Here is a 19,241-nt window from a genome sequence, read left to right as displayed (position 1 = left end):
AACTATCCCGAAGTCCGCCGCTAGGCTGTTGAGCAGGCTCTCCCGCTCCGCCGGACGTGCAAAGCACGCATGCACTTCTCCCAGATTGTTTTGTCAATCCGGGGACCTGCGTTCTCACTCTTCACTCTTGCAACCCCTGGTTTCCCAAAGATCTTTGCCTCCGTGCGAGGTGAGTGACGGAAATCTGTAACGTCTGGTTTCCAGGCCAGAGGTACACAAGGTGTACGCGGCAGAGGAGCCTCCAGAAGGGAGAGTCTCCAGTTTTCATTTGAGATGGAGATTGCTGTAAACATTCCTAATAAAGGTGCAGGGGAAGCTAGACCCGCCCCCTGGAGCCCGAGCCCCTACTCGCCAGTCGCCCTGGAGAACACTTTTTCCTTGATCCGGGGGAAGCCTAGACGAAATTTTAACATAAACATATTTGCATACGCTCCTCCCCTTGGCCCCGCCCCTAGGGGCGCGCCGCCGAACGCCAGGGCCAGGGGGCGGGGTGGGGGAGGGGCAAGTCCTCAGAGAGCGGGGCTGGGCAGGTGGTGCGGTGATTGGTTCATCTGGACTCCGCCTTCCGTACATGTCATTAGCATCTCATTAGCTGTTCGCTCGGGCTCCCGAGGCAGCCAACGCCGCCAGTCTGAGGCAGGTGCCCGACATGGCGAGTGCTGTGCTGCCGAGCGGCTCCCAGTGTGCGGCGGCAGCGGCTGTAGCGGCGGCGGCGCCTCCTGGGCTCCGGCTTCGGCTTCTGCTGTTGCTCCTCTCCGCCGCGGCGCTGATCCCCACAGGTAGGTTGTGGGCACCGGGCGCCTGGCCCCCCAAACCTCCCCAGACACCCTAGTAGCCGTAGCCGTGGAGGGAGGGGGGAACGTTTCCATGACAACCTCCCCCCCACTTCCTAAATCCGAAACGGAGGGATTGTGGAGACGAAACTCGGAGGGGCTGAGAGGATTGGGCTCCGCTTCTCTGCGGCGGGCTGGCTGTGAGCGAGAGCCCTCAGGGATGCCTGCCCCACACCTTTCCCCCCTGGCTTGGCGCGGAGTGCGGAGTGGAGTGAAGATGCGGGCTAAGGGGCTGGAGAGTTGGGGGAAGGGGAGGGATCGAAGGCACCTCAAACCGTCCGGACCCTCCTAAACTCGCTGTCGTCCCGGTGACTTGCAGGTCCTTCCTCTTCTCCCGGGGTTGCCCGTTCGTCCCCGTTTCCCCAGTCAGCTCCCCAGTTCTCCATCCTCCGAGCCTGTCCCTAGGACTGACTACTCGCCGCCTCCAGCGTGATTCCTCGCTGGTCCCCCGGACTCCTCAGACTTGCCTGGTCTCCGCGTTGCCCGTGCTCTGCCTCTCGCCCCTGCCCCCGAGCTGCACACCTCTCGTGTTTCCCTCCGACCGCTCGAAGCCCCGCCACCCCCCTCTCCGTTGCGGGGCTCCTTGGCCCGGGTCCAGGCGGGGAAAGTTCCCCGGCCCGGCCTCGCGGGGGGGCGGTCGATCGTGGTCGCCGCCTCTGTAGGAAGGCGCTGGGAGTCCGCAGCCCGCCCGCCCCGTGGCGCCCTCCGCCACGAGTAGGGATGCCGGATTTCCCGGCAGCTGGTGCTTTCGGCGGCCCGAGGGCGGCGGAGGGGGCGTTCGCGGCCTCTGCGGCCGGCCGGGAGCCCCTCGCAAGAAAGGCCATCTTGGGAATTTGCCCAGGGCGGCTCTGCATGCCCGGCGCCTTCCCTGAAGACGCCGCGTGCTCGGCTGGAGCTCGGTGTGTGGCTGCCTGTGTGTCGGGCGCGTTGGCGCGTTCGGGAAAGAAGAGGGCAGTGTTTGCATTTGCTAACAAAAGGGAGCTGGAGCTGTTCCCCAGCGGAGAGGCCGGCCGTGCTGCACCCTGCCTCCCTTCCCGCCACCTCGCCGCGCTCGCTCAGCAGCCGCACGGCCTCCCCGCGCTCTTGGCCGCTGGCTGCGGGCTCCGGGCGGGCACCCGGACCGAGTGGCACCGAGCCGCGGGGGGCGGACGGCGGTGCGGGAGGGGATGCAGCAGCGCTCTGCGCCCGCAAAGCCCCTCCTTGCGGCTCGGGAGCTGCAGGACCCGGAGCAACAAGTGGCAGAGGACGTCGAGAGCTCAGCCCCCACCTGCGGAGGCCCCGGCCAGGCGTGCGCAGGGCTGTGGCCACCGTGCAGCTCCGGGGGCGCCTCTCGGCTTGGGCTGTGCCTTTTGTTTACACGCTAGAGGACACACAGTTATGTAAACACCGCAGGAAACACGCTGTAGGAAATGGGAGGGGGATAGCTGGGGTGCTAGCTCTGGATTTGGGGGATGCTAGGTTGATTGTTTTCCCCCCAAATAGTCCTGCAGAGGAGCTCGGCTTGGGGAATCTATTGGGGTTGTAGGGGTGGGAACCTGGCAGCAACCTCAATTCCAACGTTGAGCATTTTTTTTCTTCCATCCCACACTGTCTCCGGATGTTGTTTAGGTGTTTTTCCTCTGTGAATTCTTAATTTATGAGTTACGAGATAATTGGGTTCAACCGATGCCCGTATGGTTACAACTTCATTTCGGGCTGTGCCACTGACTGGAAGGGTTCGAGAAAATGTTCCTGAAGGAGATCCCTCGTGCTGCTGCATTGTAAAAAGCGCCAGTGTCAGTTAAACGTGAGAGTGAGTAAAGGCTCGGTAACTGGCGCATAATAGAAGCAACAATAGACTTGTATTGGCTGCAAAAAAGGGGGGGGGGATGGTGGTGGGGAGCGCTGGTAGGGTATTGCCTTTCCACTGAAAATGGGAGCCATGCTTTGCCGCTTGGCAGCAGAGTAGGATTAGATTATTCCTCCCCTGACAAGCCTGCTCATTGAAGGCGCCGGGTAGTAACAACAGTACTATATTTGTAACTATCTCCCGGCGAGAAGTTCCCTTCCCAGCGAAGGAGATGGGCTGACTTAGAGAGGAGCGGTCTGGAACTCAACCGTGCATGTCAAAGCTACAAGAAAATTCTGTTGCCAGTTACCATGGAAGCAGCTTCTTGCTCTTGTGTACATCCCTGTTTGTAGTCTGGTTATCAGATTGTGTTCAAATTAGGAAGTAATTGGGTTTGATTTGTAGTGAGGGGATAAGATGACATTCTTTAATTTTTTTTTCTTTGAAAGCATGTTTTTTATGTGGTGAATTTGCGAGAGGGTTTTGGCTCAACCTTTGGTCCTTTGCTCTGGAGGAGTAAATTTCAGGTGGAATCCTGGGGACTTTTCTTCCCCGGTCTTCTTAGTTTAAGCTTTCTCAGAGGCCTCCACTTCCCACTCCAGGGGAAACCTGTTGGTGCTGTCTTCTAACTTCATTTGCTTGTTTCATTTACATCCTTGCCTTTAAAGCGAAATCTGGTCATTGTGCAAGGGTTCCGGATTGTTTCCTCCTGTAACTGAAGCTCTCTATCCCCCCTAATCCCCCAAATCCCCCAAATCTCCTCACAATCCCTCCTGCGGTGTTTGAAAGAAATGGACATTAATGAAATGCAGCCAAAATGGGATTGCTGAGGCTGTGTTCATCATGCCTGTTACATTGAAAGCCCATGCATGATGTTTTGGATCCCCCAAAAACCAGTGGTAGGGCCCCCTCCATCTTTTTTCTGGATTAGAGGAAATGGCTGATGGGTGGGGGATTGGGTGGTGGTGACTGCACGTCCAGGGCTGAGTTTTGCTTGCCGAAGCCTGTTGGGTCTTGAACACCAGGGACAGACAGGGACTTATACAAAAGTGCCTCCCTGCTCTTGTTGCTTTTCCTTGCATCAAATTGAATAGCCGCAGGAGGGACTTGCACTTGCCTGTGATGGCTTTGATAAAATATCCCTCATTAATGCCAGTTTATATTTACAGTGTGTCACTGGAGACACACAAGGCTTCATTTAGTGACTTGTGTGAGGAGACAAGCTTGCATTATTTGCCTGGGACATTTTGGAGGAACAAGAGACCCATTGAGCAATCTTTTGAAATGAACAAATACGAAAAAGGGGGGAATAAAAGAGCAGGCAGTTCTCTGGAACAAAGAGCTTTATTCATATGGATGTTGTACATGCTTTATCCAGTTTTCCCCAATGGCCCTCCTGGTAAAGAGGAGTGGGACAGGGAAGACGACAACAGGCAGGACACTTTCGCTTCCTTTCTCACTTCCTGACTTCATATTATTATCCTCGGAGTGGGTCCCCGACTCACTGCTTGCCTCCTCTCTCTCCACTCCCTCTGAAATCCCAGAAGATAACGGGTTCCTGGGTTTCAAAAGGAAACTTGCAGCCCTTTCTCCCAGCACTGAATTTATCAGAAGAAAGTGTTGGCTACCTGTTGAGATTTGATGATCGTTGGAAGATATATTGGTTGAAAGGAAAGAGATGTCACTTTTCTATGACATGTGTCAAGAAGTGGTTGAAAGTGAATATCAGATTGGTAAGATGCCTTGCAATTATAACATTAGCCTTACTATATTGATTTTTTAAGAAATGCTGTGAAAACTAAAATTAAAAATTTTCACTATCATTAATGATATTTTGAAATTTTTGTGGCTTTTTCCTACCCCTGGTACATTTTAATCTCATAAGTGAATTTTTGTTAATCTGTGGCCTATATTGCTATATGATTTTTTAGGTTTTAAAATTCATAATATTGCTACAAATATAAACTGTCTTACTCTCTTTGGGTTTCTGTATGTGACATTTTAATACCTAATTGTCCACTTAGAATTTACATTTTAAAAATGGTGTTTTTGGTGTGTGTCTAACAAAAGGCCCATTTTCATGTGGGGGAATTTCTAAAAAGGGGCCAAACTAATTGATGCCGTGGTTTGAATGGAAATTGACCAGCATATGAAGAGAATTTATAAGAAATAAATCCAAAAGATTAAAATGCTGTGTATCTTTCTTGGGAAGAATAGTACTGACCATTACGCTGGGCATTTTTAACAGAAAATCCAGCACAGAAAGGAGAAATCACACAGCGACATCTGTTGCAGAATTGAAAATTTGCTGCTTTGAGTTATAAGCAATTAGTCTGGAATAAGCACCTAATGGTATCAGTGTGTATGTGTATTGATACAGATATGCATATATGTACATTATTTACAACTCACATGCAATGTTCATAATCATATTAAAAATTATTTAATAGAAAACATAACGTCGGTGTTAAAGCTCTTTTACAAAATATTAGAGATTCTTATGGGGTTTTTGAAAGGGGATAAATACTAAAAATCATTTTGTGAGATTTTTTTAATTTTCAGTGAGGCAGCAGATATCCAGAGAGGGAAAGACCTTGCTCTCAGCTGAACTGAGGCTGAGTTAGCTATAGATCCTGGCTGGGGACAGGTCCCTTGATTTCTAGCCAGTGGACCTTCTGTTAAATCTTTTGGCAGGGATGCACAGTCAGAGATACGGATCGTGAAAGGATGATACCTTGGCTAAAAATATTTTGTACTCCAAAGGCAGCAAGATAAATTATTGCTCTAGGTAATAAACCCATGGATCAGAAGGAACAACCTGTAGGAAGAAAGTACCAGGTCTGTAATGTTGTCTTTGGTGTTGACAAATGATTTTGAAACCTCTGGACTCTATTTGGCAGTGACCATCTGAATATCGTCCAAAGCACCTTCATGGGGGAGGTTGCTGACTTTGTGTCACTATAAGTCAGATAAGTGAAAATTTGGTTTTAGAAGACTCACGTTTTGATTTTTAAGAATTTTGTTTTTTCAAGGATTAATTTTAAAAGTAGATTTGGTTCTGCGTAACTAAGGAAAAAGGAAGCATTCTTAAGAACAAGAACAAAGCTTGACTTTTTTTTGCTTAAATTCTTTTATTGGTACATTTTAGGTATACAGTACATTTGCATTTATCATTGGGTGCTTGTACCTGTACACGATGTATCTTGGTTCTTACTTTTTCCCCATTCCCTGTGTTCCCTTCACCCCCTCCACCCTTCCCTGTTTACAAAGACTTTGTTTCCATTTTTTCCTTTTCCCATAATTTTTCCTTTCCCTTCTTTCCTTTCACTTGACTTTTTTTTTTTTTTTAAAGCAGGTCCTTGTCCTTTGTCATTAAAAGAGAAAAACTGAAAAAAAATTTTTGGTTTTTTTTGAGAAAAATTATTTTTTGCCACATGACTTTACACTAGTAATATTTTCTTTTGTTCTATTTTCTTATTGTTATTTTCAAATACATACAAAAGTGGAAAAAATGCCATATTTAACCCTGTATGCAGATCATGAAGTTTAAATAGTTACCTATCTTGGCCAGTCTTTCTTTGTTTCTTCTTCTTAGATTATTTTAAATAGATCTTGGAGATCCTGTAATTTCGTCTTCAATTACTTCAGAATAAATCTTTAGGATACAGCCCCATTTTTGCCCCACTTATAATTATGGTATTATCTGAATGTACATATTCTTAACTGGATATACAGAATTTTTACCCTACCCGTGCTTTTCTGAGAGGCAGAATGAAAGGTTGTCACAGTGGGTAATGGCAAAGCAGAAACTAGCAAAGCCAGGGCATGATTACTACTTGGGCTGAAGAGACTTTGCCTTTGGTTTAGTTTATTTTGAGCAAGGTTTTGTTTGGATCAGAAGAGTTTTATTGTTGTGTAAATATGGTTGTGTAAATATGCAGTAATTGTAGCTAATCCTTCCACTGTGGCCTGCACCCCGGGCAAGATTGGCCATTTCCAGTTGTTCCCGTAATGAGCACCCTCCTTCCCAGGAATTCTGTAGAAAAGCATATTCTAGTTTGACAGCTGCAAGATGCCCCATTCCTATGTTCATCTTCACAGGCCTCCATGGTATAAATGCCTTTGCATTTTGTGAATATATTGCTTAAAAGAAAAATGTCTTTTCTCATTTCTAAATGGCTAAGTGCTGATTTCAGCCTGTATTCTATAACTGATCAAAATGCCTTCTTTGGGATGGGAAATTCATACAACAAGCTGTAAGTATTTAAGCCTTAATTTTGTGGTTTGGGGCTGAGGGGTGTTGGGAAGAGAAAAGGGTTATAACTTTTATTTCTCAATATTTGCCCCATTGAGTTAAAATATGAATTTTAAATTTCAACTAGAAGTGTTTGGAATGCTTTAGTGTTAATTTTTGAACGTCTTCGGTTTTTTCCGAAAATAGGTTGGTTCAATTTTCCAAGGTTTATGAAATGTGAAGTTTTTTTTTCTTTTGAAAGAGGCTCTTTTTCAAATGTTTTATTTAATGTGGTCCATAAATCTGAAGCATTTGGTTTTTTGGTTTCCAGCCAGGTAGGTAATTACACAGGAGATGATTTTGAGGGGTCGGGGCAGCATTGGCCAGGTTATCCCCCCCCCCCCCCCCATCAAGCTGGCCACTACACAAGAAATGCACAGAGGAATTTGTACATTTACAGTTTGGGGAGTCCCACCAAAATGGAATAAAAAGCCTTTGTTTGGAAACCATCAGCGAAGGAAGAAACCCACTGGAATGTTTGTAATTAAAAGTGGCACTTCTTCGCTTAAATTTCAGAAGCCACAGTTTCTTTTTCAGAGATGGAAATTGCAGGCTCTAGCTAGCAGCTGGTGTTGTGGTTAAAATGGGCACTTTCTCTTTGAAGGTCTTCCAGTGCTGGTCCTCCAAAGCTTTGGTGCATTTGGCCACAAACTGGGATTAGAAATAAAGGGAGATGTAGGTATTTATATGTACGCATGACTATAATGACATGTAGCCTTCACTGTCGCTCAAAAGAGAAACTTGGTGTTAAGGTTGAGAGAAAGCAAGTGCCAAGAAAAACCTGTTATGACTTACAGGTGTCTTGAATGAGGTGATTATCTTAAGGGAAAGGTGGAAAATTTTATGTTAGTAGATATTTTACTGGAATATAGTCAGTTGATCCAACATTTTGGTCTAGATATTTCAGAAATGTTAAATAGGCTTCAAATGAAAGTGCTGTGACATGTATTTAAATGCTACTCAGTATTTGAAGTTGATATTCCAGTGACATGGACTTTTAAAAATGCCTAGAATAAGTGTCTGGCTCTTGGCAGACTTCCTTGGGAAGGTAGTCTATTTAATGCCTCTTCAGCTGTCCAACACTGGACAGCATTGTCAAGTTGGAATTAAGTTATACCATTCCTGGAGAGGGTGGAGCACAGTCTGCCTCCACCAAAAGGCTCACCAGCCCCATCTCTCCCGTTGTCTATACCATATTTCCGCTTGGCAATTAATGTGTCAAAAATGGAAACTTTAATCTTTCTGCCATAGGTATCAACTTTTCCCAAAGTCTCCATTATTGTAAGTGACACCATCATCATCCTAGTCTCCAAGCCCCCTAAATTTGGACTCTTTTTTTCCTTTCTTTAGCTTTTACTTTTAAACGGGGCTGATTATTTCTCTATGACATTCTCTGAAAACCTCAGTGACCTTTCAAAACTGTGTTTTACCAACATAAGCTTGCTAGCCAGTTCCCCCACCCCAGCCTTTCTCTGCTGTTCAGAAAGTCCTCAAGTCCATCCACCATAGTTCTCAGTTTTTTCTGGATAGGCTCATGACACTTCCTTTTCAGAAACTTAATCTCAAATTCTTACTTCTTGCATCAAATTCAGACTCTAAACTGTTTTGTTTTTAGCTGGTTCCTTCCTCAATTGCTCTTGAATTTCCTCTCTAATTGCTCTCATTCCTTATTACTTTTCAGCCTAATCCTGATGGGACTGGAAGATGGATGGTTCTTCAGTCTGAGGAAGAAAGTGGTTCTGCCCATCAGCCTTGAGCTGGTTGCCCTTGTATAAAGCTACTCTGTATTTTTCTTTAACTGTCTGTCTTGGTTCCCTTTTTAGGTGAAGGACACCTGATTCTCCTTGCCTACCTTGAGAATAAACACATTCCTTTTACATCCTTTATTTTAACTAACACATATTTAGCTGAAATATATGTCCACACAAGGATTTCTTTTTCAGCCTTGCAGGTGTATACACAGTATGCTTTATGCTGAGATAAAATGTGTCATTATAATGGCTGTGATTTTAATGAAAATTTTAAATTTTGGAATGTTGAAAATGTATTATGGTTATTTGGTAGAACCAGTTTGAATACTATAGCCTAAAAATGGTATAGTTGACTTAACAAATTATGAGCTGGCAGAGTAAGACTTTCAAACAAAAAGTAAAGTCCTTTAGAAGTAGGAAGACTTTTTAAGGGTTGAAGTCAGAGTTGGGGCTGTGTGTAGACATGCTGACTTGGCAAGAGATCACCCCCTCTGAAGATGATCCATGAGATGCCTGCTTACTGGTACTACAGTGGTGCTTAGATCTGGTGGGTGTAGGTAAAAAGAAGAACCTACCTGGAGAAATAGGAGATGTGTTCTCAAGCCCAGGCCTTTATTCTGTAGCGTTTTGAACATATTTGCAGCATTGTGGCAGGTTGGTGAATTTGGTTGGATTTTGGTAGATAATATAGAGTGTGAATTGTCATTGGCTTAAGAAACAAATGAACAAAAATCTTTGTTCTCAGTCTAACTGCTGAACCTATCTTAATCAAGGCCTTTATCTAGTTTTACTATCTGCTGTAGTTTTTCCCTTTTTTCCTTCTTTGTCTAGCATCTTTCTCCTTTAGGGTTCAGTTCTTGCAAGCAGAAAAGGTTGTTATGCAGCATACACAGTGGGAGAACAATTTGACTATCTTAGAGCATTTGGGACATTCTTGGGGAATAAGTTATATATGAGAATGTGGTGTGTATTTGGCTTCTTGCAGAATATGCCAAGTTACTCAGACTTTTCAACTCATTGGCTTCTTGATTCTCCTGAACGAATAGGAGCCATTTCTCTTGCAGAAACCCTTATTTAAACAATGAAAACTTCAAAGATAGGGAGAAAATAAAATCAAGTTAATTTGGTACTAAACTACTGCTCAAATGGTTTTATCTCTTAAAAGGTTCAAGTAGAGATTAGCTTAAATGACACTGAATTTCACTTTTCCTTGTGCCTATCTTGTGAGCATGCATCCTTGTGAAGAAGTCTCTGTCCATTCTCTTTAGTTTTGTTAGTATAATCACATGAATGTTCATTGCTGTTTCATTTCCCTTTCCTAAAGCAAATCTCTCCCATCAGTAGGCCAGGTTGGCTAGCAGAATACCCCGTTCCGGTTACAGAGCAGTGAAATCTAGTGCTATACTCATGAGTGAAGAACAAAAACAGCCTACCCGATTGCATGACAAAAATAAAGTCATATATGAATATCTTTAAGTAGGAAGTTTTATCTATCACCTTTATTAAAATAACTACTATCATGCATGGAGGTTATTTCTCTGGCTACTACTACATAATCACATTTGTAAACCTCTCACATTAGGAAATACTGGAAAAGTATTATGTTGAAAGGATTAATTCCGGATGCACTCAATTTGCTGTATAGTAAAAGGGAAAATATTTTTGAGATTGAGTGGAACCATTTAGTAGCTGGAAAAAACTGACAATGAGAATAAATCTAGCTGTTGGGCATTTTAACACTGGGAAGACTATTATTTTACTTAGCTTCCTATCGTTTACGTATTTTCTTTGTTAAGTGATGGTTTCTATAGTTAACCTGTAGGCACTTAGTAACTTAGTAGAAAAATGAACATGTAAAGTGATTTTAAAGTTAAGTGTATTTTTATACCAGGCACTGTATTAAGCAAATTTCTGTTTTTCAGAAGGTAGTTGTCTGTTTTTTTCTTAACTTTTACTTTGAACTTCAAAATCACAGTAAAGTTGAAAGAAGAGTATAACAATGAATACTTTTATTTACCTTTCTTAAATTTATCAACTGTGAGCATCTTGTCCATTTGCTATATCTCTGTATTTAGATAATATATACATACATACATTTTTTTTTTCTTAACCATAGGAAAGTAAGTAGCAGGGATCATGGTACTTTATCTTTTAGTACTTTTTGCACATATACCTCATGAATAAGGACCTTTTTTTCTTATGTAATTCAGCACCAGCATTACATGAAAATTTAACTTTACTTTAATACTATCTAATACCAAGTCCATGCTCCATTTTCTTCAGTTGCCCCATTAGTGTTCCTCATGTGTGTTTTTTTGTTCTCCCCCCCGCCCTCCAATCTGGAATCCATCAGAGATTATACATTGGATTTGGTTTTCATATCGCTAGTCTCTTTTAATCTAGAAACATTACTCTGCTTCCCACTTTTTCTCTTAAAAGGGTTTTAAAGAGATGTCTTTCTTTTGGTCTTGACGTTTTGATGAGTACAGATCTGCTGTTTTGTTGAATATTCTATGGTTCTACAGATTGATTATTTCCTCATAGCTCGGTTAAGATGAAACATCTTTGGTGAGAATACTGCATAGCTGATGTTGCCATCTTCCTGTTGCATCATGTCAAAGGGGACACAATATCGCTTTACCCTATTACTGATTTTTTCCTTTGGTTAAAAATATACACTCACTTAGTTTGGGTAGATTACAGATCTCTCCATTTTTGTCACTTTAAAACATATTTTGGGTTTTATTAGTACATGTTCACAGTACATAATGATTACATTCATCATGGGGAGTTGGTACATGGGTATAACAGATCTTAATTCTTTTTTCATCCTCTTCTCTCTTCCATGTCACTAATAGTTTTAATGTATTTATATCTATTAATATATTTATATCTATCTATATTTAATATGTTCACTTAAATCATGAATTCATACAGATGGCTTCAGTCCCAGCTTAACATTCCAAGGGTTGTTTCTCTCCATCTCCCATTCCTTATTTTTATCATCTGTCCCTGGTGAAAAATCTTGTTCTCAGCATATGAATATCTTCTTAATACAAAATAGTTGTGGAATTACTCCACTAAAACACCTGTAGACAAAAACTTAACAAGTAAATTTCAGGGGTTTTTTTCCTTCTTTTTGTCATACTGAGACATGACAGTATTGTGTTCTCAAGTTCACAGGCTACTTCCTTCTGTGTCTATGTGTGTGATCAATTGATAATATAATTAGGATCAATTGTTTCTGTTTATATACAATTTCAAGTTTTTTCTGTTGTTAATTTTTTTTAACATATAAATCATGAACATGAGTCAAAAATGCCCTATATTTTCTTCTCCATTCCCATAAACCTTTGCTTTAGTAGCAATGTTTACTCGTTTTTGTACAGCCATTCTATTAAAAATATGTTTTCTTTTTATATTTTTACACAAATCTATATTAGTATCTGTGCCTTTTCTTAATTTCCTATGTTTATTTTGATGATTTCTTGTCATTTGACTTTATTTTACTACAGAAGCCAACTATTGTACTATCTTTTGTTGTCTTTGAATGGTGGGAAGAATTCCGTGTACTTTTTTTGTTTTAATTCACTAATTACTTGCCAGATAAAGACTGCTCCCTTTCATATTGTTTGTCTATGATGTTTAATAACTATGCCACAACCAATTCATCTTTTACCTTTTGTTTTATCCTTCTCTTCAAATAAGTTGATCTTTGTCTCGAGTCTTATTTCTGCCCATTTTCTTTATTTTGTATAACATACTCTAAAGTGCATAGCTGAGATATGTTTTGCATTTAAACCTCAGACCGTGTTCTGATATTACCTATTGGACATCTGAGTTGGGATCTTCCACAGTTATCTCAGATAATGTGAATGAGAAAACAGCAACTGTAATTTGTTTAGTGTCTTCATTCATGATCTCATTAATTCTCGCTATTGCCATGTAAGTCATTACCACTGCTGATTTATTTTACAGATGAGGAAACTGAGAGGTTGGTAGGTTTCTTGTCCAAGAAGCTCAGATAGTGTCAGAACCAGGATCTGAGCCACATCTATGTTCAAAACTCAAAATTTTCAAAACTTAACAATATTTTCCTAAAAGCAAGATTTCTAAAACTGAACTTGCCATCAGTTCTCCCGATTCTTCTCTCTGTCCTATATTTCATATACTAATGCAAGGTACCATATCCCACCCATGAGTTAAATAAATCTGGGAATACTGCTTCCATCACTATTTTTCTAATAGCAGCTAAGTCTTGCCCATCTTCATATTACAGATGAGGGAAGTAGACTTAAGCTGGTATAACTGCCCTTAATTGGTCCATTTATCTCGAGCCTCATTCCTTATAATGCATCCTTAATACTGCTTCTAGACAGATTTTTCTGAAATGCTTATTATATTGTCTCTTTCTAGCTTAAAATCCTTAAGTGTATTCTTGGTACCCTACAGGTGAAGCTTACTATCTTTCATCGTGGCCTACACTTTTTCATTACCTATCTTGTCTTCAAGCTCATCTCTTGCCAACTGTCCCCATTTTAGGATTGCTAAAGTAAATGTGTTCCAGGGCCAGGGATTTAGTTCAGTGGTTCTGCCGCCTGCCTCGAAAGCTCAAGGACCCGAGTTCGATCCCCGTTACCAAAAAGAGAAAAAAGAAAGAAAAAGGTAAATGTGTTCCAGATGCCTGAAGCACACTTATCTCTATGGCTGATCCCTATATTTCTTTTGGGATCCTGCTCAAGTGCTGATTCTTTGTGGAGACTTCGAAGACCTTCTTAGATTTCATTTTGTGTGCTCTTTTTTTGTATTTGCCTATAGGTTTTTCCTGACTGACCTTGCTGTCAGACATTCTTCTCAGAATTGCCCAAGTCTCCTCTCTATGTCTAATACATATTTTCTTTCTGTCCAGCTTGTTTCCACCAGCAGAAATGTCTATCTTCTATCGTTCATGTGGGTGTACATTTATATATTTTGTCTAATTTAGATACACATTTAATTGTTTAATATAATTAAATATGTGTATTATATATAATTTAATTACTTATATTTTAAATAATATGTATATATTTTTGGCACTGGAGATTGAAATCATAGTTTTGTATGTGCTAATGAGCATATGCTCCACCACTGAGCCATACCCCAACAGCCCATGTTTAAATCTTGTACATATATAAAGGCCTAAGGGCAGTGTTTCTTAAGTCTTACATAATTTTCCAGTCAAAATATGTATTCAACTTTCATTTTTTATTCTTTTTTTTTTGCCTTACTGGGGATCGAACTCCAGACCTTGCGCTTGTGAGGCAGGCGTGGTGCCACTGAGCTAAATCCCCAGCCCATTTTTTATTCATTTTTGTATCTTTAATAGCACAGAGCCCAAGGCATAGCACATATGCATAGAACATGCTCAACCAACATTTATTGAACCAATGAATGAATTGATGGTGTCCATTAAATTAATTTCCATCTTTTAGCGTAAGTGTGAATCAAAAACATGATACTAATTTAGAACTGAAAGCCAGTTTAAAAACTAATCACCCCAAAGATTGTTTATTCAGTTGACATTTTCCTGTTATACAATATGATTTCAATATATATATATATTTTTAGTTCTTTTATTGGTACATTTTAGGTATACAGTTTGTTTACATTTATCATTGGGTGTTTGTACCTGTACATGATATATCTTGGTTCTTATTTTTTTTTCCCCATTACCTGTGCACCCTTCACCCCCTCCACCCTTCCCTATTTACATAGATTTCATTTCCATTTTTTTTTTTTCTTTTCTCATAGTTTTTCCTTTCCCTCTTTTCCTTTCTCTTTCCCCTCCCTTCACTCCTTCGTCTTTGGGCCTTTTTTCCTATTTCAAATGATCAATTATTAATTTTAATCACTTTAACCCTTGTTTACACTTTCAGTTTCTCACACTAGTGAAACTATTCGGTATTTACACATGTGTGTCCTATTTATTTCACTTAAGAATATGGCCTCGATAAGCATCCATTTAGCTATAAATGACTCTAGTTTCTCGTTCTTTATGGCTGAGTAGTACTCCATTTTATAAAAAACCCCCACATTTTCTTTATCCAGTTTCCAGTTGATGGGCACTTGGGCTGCTTCCAAGCTTTAGCTATTACAAACTGTGCCACTATAAACATGGGTGCACATATATCACTGTGGTATGATTCTTTTAATCCTTTGGGGAAGATACCCAGCAGTGGAATAGCTGGGTCAAATGGGACCTCTAGTCCTAGTTCTTTGAGGTATCTCCATACTGACTTCCACAGTGGTTGCACCAGTCTGCACTCCCATCAACTTCAATATGTATTTTATCCCTTTTCATTTGTTGTGAGTATTAGTAGTTGGGATATATAATTTGCACTAGGCCTTATTGTTTGTGAATTTAATTTAGTGGTTGTCTTATCAGTTTTTAGAACTGTAATTCTTTTGGGTTTTTTTTTTTGGTACAGGGGATCGAACTCGGCACCTTTTGCCGGAACCACTGAGCTAAATCCCTGGCCCATAGGACTGTAATTCTTAAAAATTGATTGTTCTCTTATTATGGACACAGAGGTATCAAAATGCCTGATTCTTTCACAGACTGACTTCTAGTGTTTGTTCATACTTGGTTGTTGGGAAATCACTGGAGAGATTTAAGCTACCAACTCAGATAAGGGAATCTCTTTTCATTTATTTAATCACTCCACAGTTCTGGGATAGCTGGATTTTGAGTCATTGCAAGGACCGTATCAGAGTTGAGGCAGCAAACCATGAAACTTATCTTTGAGGCCATCTGCTCCTCTTTACCTCAGCTTTCATGAGAGTCTTTCTTGTCTTCAAGCTGAGATATATTCTCAGAGGTGGTGAACATAGGGAAATTTAAACCTTGGAGTAACAGTTTTCCTTATACAGTAATAAAGATGTACGTGGAGTCAGTGGCTACAGAATCAAAAAATACATCACAGTAATCAGATCAAACATGAGAAATGGCTTATTGCTGTTTTTAAAAAAATGAGATGGGTAAGGCAGTCTGTTTTGTGGAGATGCTTCTACTATTTGGGTGACTATACAGTTGGTACAAAATAAGACTGGTGAAATGAAGCTTATAAATTGGTTGTCTGCAACTGATCTAGTTTTAAACAAAGATCTCCTTCTGGTCTTATGTGGAAGATGGGAGATATTTTGTGTGCAGGTAGAGAGGAGTGTATATTTGCTAATATGACTTGTTTAAAAGTTTGTTCTTTTCTGTGAATATAGAGGTGGAGCCACTCTAAGCAGAGTTTATTGCTGTAATATTTTTAAAATGCGTTTGTAGCACTGATATATCTGTGACCTTGTGAAGGCATTTTTGAGAAGTAGGGGTGGCTAGCCCTTTTTCTCACTGTCATAAATGATGCCTACTCAATAACTCTGCCTTCTCAACAGTCTCAGGAAGGGAAGAAGTGCCTATGGTAACTTGTTTTTAATGCCTTATTTCTAAAGCATTCCCTTTATAGGCACATCCAGATTTTTAGACTTCTCTTCTCCCTGCCTATGGCATGCATCCAGCCTAGTTGTGTTTGGTGCTTTAAATAATTTGAATTATGGAGAATCAGAGTATTTTATCCACGCTTCCTTTGTAGCTATATAGCTCTATATTGTCTTAGGTTACACAATTTGCATTCTTCAACTTTGTGAGTGGATTGTTGCAATTAGTTGAGATTTTGAGAGGAATGACATATCTTCTTTTATTTCTACCATGTTCCATATGCCTTTTCTTAGTAGACAATTTTTTTCTTGGTACTGGGGATCAAACTCAGAACCTTGCACTTGCCAGGCAGGCGTGGCACCACAGAGCTACATCCCTGGACTTGGTAGACATTTTTTCAGGAATTTACTTTTTAAGAAATCTTTTTAAGTTACTGGCTTAAACCCTTTCTTTATACTGTAACTCTGAATAGATACAGCCTTAACAGTGTGAACTACTGTTGAGTAAATATGATTTGATGGCAGTAGTCAAGAATTATGTCTTCAAAATACAAATTTTGTCAGTGTGCTTATATATAGTACACGATTGGTATTACTCAAGAAGAAGAAGAGATGAGTTAATCAATTTCTTCTAGAATTAAGTGGCTAATGCTTCAAGCATCCCATTTAAAAACAATTACATCTAGATCCTGTCTGCAGGATTGCTTATTTCATTATTCTGGTCATTTGCATGAAAACTAGTTGATGATTCTTTAAATAACCTGTCTGTTCAGTTTTCTTTTGATCCTGAATTGTTATTCCTCAAGCATTATATTCCATTCATGCAGTTGCACGAGTCAGGTCTAGAAAGTTAGGATTTCAGATTACGGTAGTAGCAGATTTTTTTCTTCGCCTTTTAAAACCAAAAATGATCTATTTTCATATTAATTTACATGTGATTATATCTCTTCATCCTGGTTTCATAAGGTGGGTGAATACAGAGTTATATTTTAATAGAATATTTTCAAGGTTTTAGGATTTTTAAAAATGAGGTCATCACCTCCAAGATTTTGACCTGAACTTTTCATGAACTAAGCAAGAAAAAAGTAGATGAAAAAAAGATGAATGTATAATATACCTATAATAGAATAACTGATCAAAGTTAAATTTATTTTATGACATTTGTCTGGTGCTAGCTTCCAAAGCACATTACCATTTCAACATTAAAAACTCCACATTTATATATTGGATCTCATAAGATTCACTTTGTAAAAATGTTTTGTTTTGTTTTTTAAAAGGCTTGAACCATCAAGTAAACAGAATGATTTCTTCAGGTTCATAACTACAAGGCTAGAAAGAATGAAACTAAGTTTATTAGGAGACCACATCATTAACAAAGGATGCTTTTTTTTTAGCTGAACTCTAGTCCCTCTCCATATTCTCCTTGGGTTCCAAGAAAGTGTGACTATGATCGCGGCAGAAAACTGCAGAAAGAACTGAGATTTTTGATGACTGGCATCAGTCTTTCCATCACAGGGATGTTAAGGAAGCAACTATCTTAGAGTTTGGTTGTTTCAAAGGCTTTCCATTTAAATGAGATCTTGACAGCATAAAACATTCTGGTAAGCAGATCCAGCAGGACTGTATGGATTGTATGGCAGATCCTGAGGGCATGGTGTGTAGAGGTAGACCCTTAAGGGCAAGTGTTTGAGGAAGGGGTAAAGAATCCTTTGTAAATACACCAGGAAGAACTAGTCAGAGGATCAGGCAAGTAATGTTGTGGAAGAAGGCAGGAGTAGCAGGTAGGGATTGAGCAGTGTGGATGTGGGATGGAAGTTATCGAAGTTACATTAGAAGTGAGTGAATTAGAGAGGAGGAGTTTACGTAAGCAAATGAAATTAGACTGAAGCGATTTAACCACTTACATTGACTGGTAGGATATATCAGTGCTAGAACCAGCTTCCAGGTGTTTTATTTGAGTCCATTTCTTATTAAAGTACACCAGTATACCAAACTGTGTCTTTACGTGATATAAAGAACTGAGAGTCAGTACAAACTGTCTGTGTCACTTAAAATGTTTCTAAATTAAGATTCTTGAGGTTGTGGTGTTGAATAAAGAGCAAATTAGTGAACCTCACAACTGTCCTTGTATTTCAAGTCATGAATGACAGCTTCAGCAGGCTTAGGTGTGGAGGGAGGATAGATCCAGGCTGTTTTTCTGAAAGTGTGCTGCTTTAATAACCGGCACCAGAACACAAAAACAAATTCTAGTGTAGTGCAGGGAGCACTTTCAGGATGACAGGAAGAATCTAGGTCATCTTAAAGGCAACTCTTTTCTTTAGGTAGATTAATGTCTGCCACCCTGGTTTTCAGCATACTGTGCAAAGTCCAGAAGACTGTGCGTGGTTCTTGCCTTTGTCTGTTTTCTGGTGCTGCAACAGAGTACCCAGGACCATGTAATTTATAAGGAAAGGACATTTATTTTGACTTATAGTTCTAGAGGACCAAGAGCAAAATGCTGGCTGGCATCTGTATAGTTTCTGGTGAATGCCTCATGGTGGAAGGGCAAATGGTCACATAAGGAAGAGGCAAAATATGTGGGGTGTAGGTAGGGATGAATTTGCTCACACTCATAAGAACCAATCCATTCCTATGATAACCAGTCCAGACTGGTGAGAAAGATATTAATCTTTCTTCAAGACCTCACGTCCCAGCACCACTAAATTAACAACTAGATTTCAACATAAATTTTGACGAGGACAGCCGTATCCAAACAATAGCAGTTCCTTAGCACATATTATCAGGAGGCATCATGAATTAAATTGATATGTAGGAGCATTTGATCTGAAGTTGAGTAGAGAGGGCGTAACAGTAATGTGAATTTCCTTAACTCTTAAGGATACATCTTTGTGGGGTTTTCACTTACTGTGTTTAGGAGATAACTGATCTTCTAAAGGCAAAATGATCAAAAAACTAGTATAATTCTGTGGTAGATCTCTGGAACCTGAGCTTGGTAGCCTTGCTTGCTTTCTCCAGCTATGCCTCTCTAGACTGTCCAATAGCACTTTCTGGGATGGTAAAAATATTCCATA

The 19,241-nt window shown here is 40.5% G+C and overlaps 1 protein-coding gene across 7 annotated transcripts in view; it reads left to right on the top strand.

The window, feature by feature from the left end:
• Nucleotides 1–611: 611 nt before the first annotated feature.
• The window catches only part of Cadm1 (cell adhesion molecule 1), a 337,330-nt gene continuing 318,700 nt past the window's right edge, over nucleotides 612–19,241 (top strand). For 6 of the 7 annotated variants that reach the window (XM_004856635.4, XM_004856634.4, XM_004856632.4 and 3 more), the window contains exon 1: nucleotides 612–779. In XM_004856635.4, coding sequence (XP_004856692.1) covers nucleotides 650–779 — 130 coding nt within the window. In that variant the 5' untranslated portion in view covers nucleotides 612–649. Of the gene's footprint in view, nucleotides 780–4,198; nucleotides 4,395–19,241 lie in introns of those variants that run through there. The other variant, XM_087212409.1, reaches the window with a different exon arrangement.

This window comes from Heterocephalus glaber, unplaced genomic scaffold, assembly GCF_053883595.1.
Source record: "Heterocephalus glaber isolate CG9 unplaced genomic scaffold, H.glaber_assembly_v1.0 deba00001429, whole genome shotgun sequence".
NCBI classification, from domain to species: domain Eukaryota; kingdom Metazoa; phylum Chordata; class Mammalia; order Rodentia; family Bathyergidae; genus Heterocephalus; species Heterocephalus glaber.
This window is presented reverse-complemented; position numbering and strand designations above follow the sequence as displayed.